General features: G+C 36.2%; 1 protein-coding gene across 1 annotated transcript; it reads right to left on the reverse strand.

Moving 5' to 3' along the window:
* Positions 1 to 624: 624 nt before the first annotated feature.
* Positions 625 to 4,095, reverse strand: LOC108743988 (the record flags this gene model as incomplete). Its single annotated transcript, XM_018479592.2, has 3 exons — positions 3,851 to 4,095; positions 2,809 to 2,925; positions 625 to 1,024 (listed from the first exon to the last, which is right to left on the reverse strand). Coding segments are annotated over exons 1-3 (739 nt in total), but the record flags the coding sequence as incomplete, so codon positions are not given.
* Between the last annotated feature and the right edge of the window lie 37 nt (positions 4,096 to 4,132).

The raw sequence follows: 4,132 nt of genomic DNA on the forward strand, positions 1-4,132 counted from the left end.
AGAAATCTTAGTTTCACGATTTGTCTGCAAATGTTCAAATTGCAAGTTTGCAGTGGCTTTCGAGTGACCGAACTCGCTGAAAAACTGACGATTACGGAAGTAACATTTTGATTTATGTGATACTGATTTGTAGAAAGATCTGAGTGAGAAAATATGAGAAATTAGAAAGACGATGCAGTCTATGCCTTTAGCTGAGCTAGCAACGAGAAAAGGGCTTTACAAGATTCTCTTCCTTCCCATTTGACCAAATTCTGTTTGGTTTAAATAAAACAGCGGCAGAAACAGTTTCAATTCTTCTAGAAGTTTATGAAAAGGAAGCTGCAAGTTGGACAAGATGTACGCGTGGTTTGTCTGATTCAAAATTGGCTAAATGTCAACGTCCAGAATAAGCAGAAATATTCCGATGTGCTCGATGTGATGATACTTCATCATCGCAGAAGAGTGTATGAGTTGGGGAAAGTAGCAGCAATACCTACTAAGGATTTGAATATGAGAAAGTTTGTTCCACCACTGAATTCCAATGATCAAAGAAAGAACGGTCACAATCTACCGCAATTCCTGTTTTCTTAACGTATGTTCGTTAAGGAAGTTCGAAAAATGTAGCCGATATAAATATCAACTCACCTGTATTTAATTTGAAGCACTTCGACACATTGCAGGGTGTCCAGTGGGATGCATTCCAAAAGGAACAAGGTTCGGTCTCACACTTCTTCATGATTTTCGGTATTTTAACACCGGATTCTTCACAAAGCGTGTTGTTTACAAACTTTGTGATATTCCCGGACACAATCGCACACTGGAAGGTACGAATTTGAAAGCCATCTTTACCGCAAGTCTCTGAACAACTTGACCATTTGGTAGCAAACCATCTAAACGAAGTCATTTCGGTAGGCACAATTCCCGATGAAGCGCCCATCTGTGATGTGAAAGCTGTCTCATCTAATTCTGGTATTTCCGTGAAGTCTTCCGCGTTTTCATTTTCAGATATGGTCACCATTCGGTGACCACGAGAGCTGCCGAACATCTGGAACGGCCACAAGTACTGTGCTCGTTATTATAAGTGTAATTATTTTAATTCTGAAAGTGCCTAATTACAAAATGAACAATGTGATGGTGGAATAAAAATTAAATCACTATAAAAAAGTTGTTTTTTCGGATATAGTACAGTAAAATCTCTCATATAGGCCACCTTTAATAAAATTTGGGATTCTTGCGTGAAAATATTTGTAATATAGGATCATTCAATTCTGAAACCTCCCTTAAACAACCACGATCGCTTCAATCATTATCTTTTGGCAACATTACATATTTTCTATTTTTAATAGCGGCCATTAACATAACCAATCATTTCTATAGTTAGAAGGAAATTAAAGATTTAAAATACAGAGTGTTTCTGAAATTAATAGCTAACTTTGGAAGGTATTTATTAGATACAATAGAAAATCGCATAGTGAGTAAAACAGCGTGATTAAGGGACAAAAAATTGTAGGAAAACCAGGCGAAGTTGTAATCTGAAGCCGGCCCTGGGCGTGAATTGGTAACTTATGGAGAAATTGCGATAACAGTTAAGCAACTACTACATCGATGAAAAATGTAAACAGTGACGGTTGACGATGGATTTTCGAGCCACTAAACATTTACTTAATTTTCTTGTTTTTTAATGACCTATCATCTCCTGCAAGCTTCCTTCTTATTTCAGGAACACCCTGTATAATTCCATTAGGCACTTTATTATGTTTTATATTATATTACATATGCGTATATAATTTGTAAATTATATACCACTTCAACTGTAATGAATTTTTGTTATCTTGAAGCACCTAACGGTCATCCCTTTCAAGGGGTTCCCATTTTTATGCAATTTTCAGTAGCAGAGATTGAGAGGCTTCAACGTATCAGATTATCTTTTATACGTTGACTGCTGTTGAGAGGTTTTACCGTTTTACCGTACTGTATCGTCACTCCTAATCCTCGACTACAAAGTTATGTTATTAAATTTCTTTTGTCACATCTTTTATTTCCTAGTAAACACAAAGAATTCTAACATTTGCTTTGACTGTATGCGAAATCGAATGTCATATACGTAACAATTTAAACCAGATTAAGTGCTCTCTTCTTTACGTACATGTACGTTTAGATACATTTGCATTTATGGCAGCGCAAAGTGAGTATGAAATTGAAAAACAGAGTCAAGTTAAATCCCGCACTACAAAGCAATTTCGATGTGAAGGGTTTCTAGATATTCTGCATTGGACATTACATTGCGTTATATACACATACATATATACATACATACATATATTCATGTATGCATATGAAAGAGTTGGCCATAACTGTATACAGCAAATACATAGTAGATTTTGCCTGCATGATTGTACTGTTTATGACACTCTCTCTGATTTTATTCTCAAAGTTCGGTAGATGTATTTACCACAGCTAACGCAACTAATACAATTTTGGGTTTGCAACATTTACTAAAGATAAATCTCTACAGATGGCGTTTACAACGCTGTCTGCGATTATTCATTAATGCATCCAGTTACATACACTTTATTTAAATTAGAAACGAAGAAGTAGAGGTTGCTGATTTTACATTTATACTTTTCTGTTGGTAATTATGATAATATATATGCATATGAAGATTGGAAAAACTTTGGCGGTTGTTGTAGAACAAACAAAATAGCTCAAATCCCAACTCCAAAACACGACACTTTAGTTGTCCGAAGGCGTTGGGGATTCAGCTATTTTATTTGTTCTAATATGTATGCATGATTATTTGATTATACGCATTGAATATTTATTCCTTACCTGCAAATTTAACAAAAGTTGTTGAAAGTGTGGCATAACACGGTTTCCTGAACTTGAAGTGCCTTCTAAAACACCCGCTTCGGAATTCGATAAAGCGGGCGTGTTTAAAGACACATCCTGGCAGCGTAAAAAGGGGAGACTTGATAAATAAGGTACTGTTGCATAGTATTCATAAATTCATATTCAGGTCACTGGAACACAGTTGGTATATCTAAATTGTTTATTTAAAACTGCAAGGCAACACTTATTTACCTACTGTGTTAGTAAGTCAATTAGCAACAGTTTAAATAGCGGAATCAATGATTATAATGTAGAAGAAGAAGTCGTCAGTCGACAGTCCAATTCAAGATCATGATGATGCAGGGTGGTGAGACGACTTACCGTCTTCACTCACCCTGTGATATTTCCACGTTCCCCAATTATCTAATAACGTTCGTCGCTGTCTAACATGGTGGGGTAGTTATATTGCCAAATAAACATATATACCCAATTCTTCATAACATGGTGGAAAATTCGCTTCATTTTAACATGTTCCCTGTACGTCCACCATTTATTTATTTAGCAATATAACTACCGCACCATGTTATACATATTGGGGAACATAGAAATGGTAGAGGACAATCACAAGGTGAGTGAAAACGATAAGCCGTCTCACCACCCTGTATTATCATGATCTTGAATTCGACCCTCGACTGACGACTTCTCCTTCTTCTTCATTATAATTATTGTACGGCTATTTAAACAGCTGCTAATTGACCTACTAATACAGTAGGCAAGTTGGTTTTACTTTTCAGTTTCAAATAAACAATTTAGATGTTCCAGCTCTATACGAGTGACCTGAATATGAATTTGACAGTACAAATAACAAGTACGAACTTGCTTTATTAATCGACTTATGAGTTTTTTAGTATCTAAATATACCAAGAATTCCTTGATACATTTGAACAGACTTGCATGTGAATTATTCGTACAAGTATTTTATAATGCATTCTGACAAAACCCTTTTGAGAATGTTGAACCCATAAATTTGGTAGGTACATACCCTATAATCGAAATTCGTGTTGATGTCGTCGGGAGGCAAGCCATTCAGACTGTTACTGCTAATGGGTTTTTCACTAACTGACAAATATGTCGGAGCTTTGCTCTTGCTCGTGGAAGTTTTCCTAACTAGTTCCGTTTGACCTTCATGGGATAGATCCTCATTCCAATCGGGAACCATAGTCGGATATCTGGACAATCCAATTTGGCGTCCCTGTTTCTCCATGTACTTTTGCGAATGTTTCTGTATTTCTTCTGACGACGGAAATTCTCCTGGTCTAGGTTT

The sequence above is a fragment of the Agrilus planipennis genome, unplaced genomic scaffold (genome assembly GCF_000699045.2).
Source record: "Agrilus planipennis isolate EAB-ADULT unplaced genomic scaffold, Apla_2.0 scaffold1860, whole genome shotgun sequence".
In the NCBI taxonomy this organism is placed as follows: Eukaryota; Metazoa; Arthropoda; class Insecta; order Coleoptera; family Buprestidae; genus Agrilus; species Agrilus planipennis.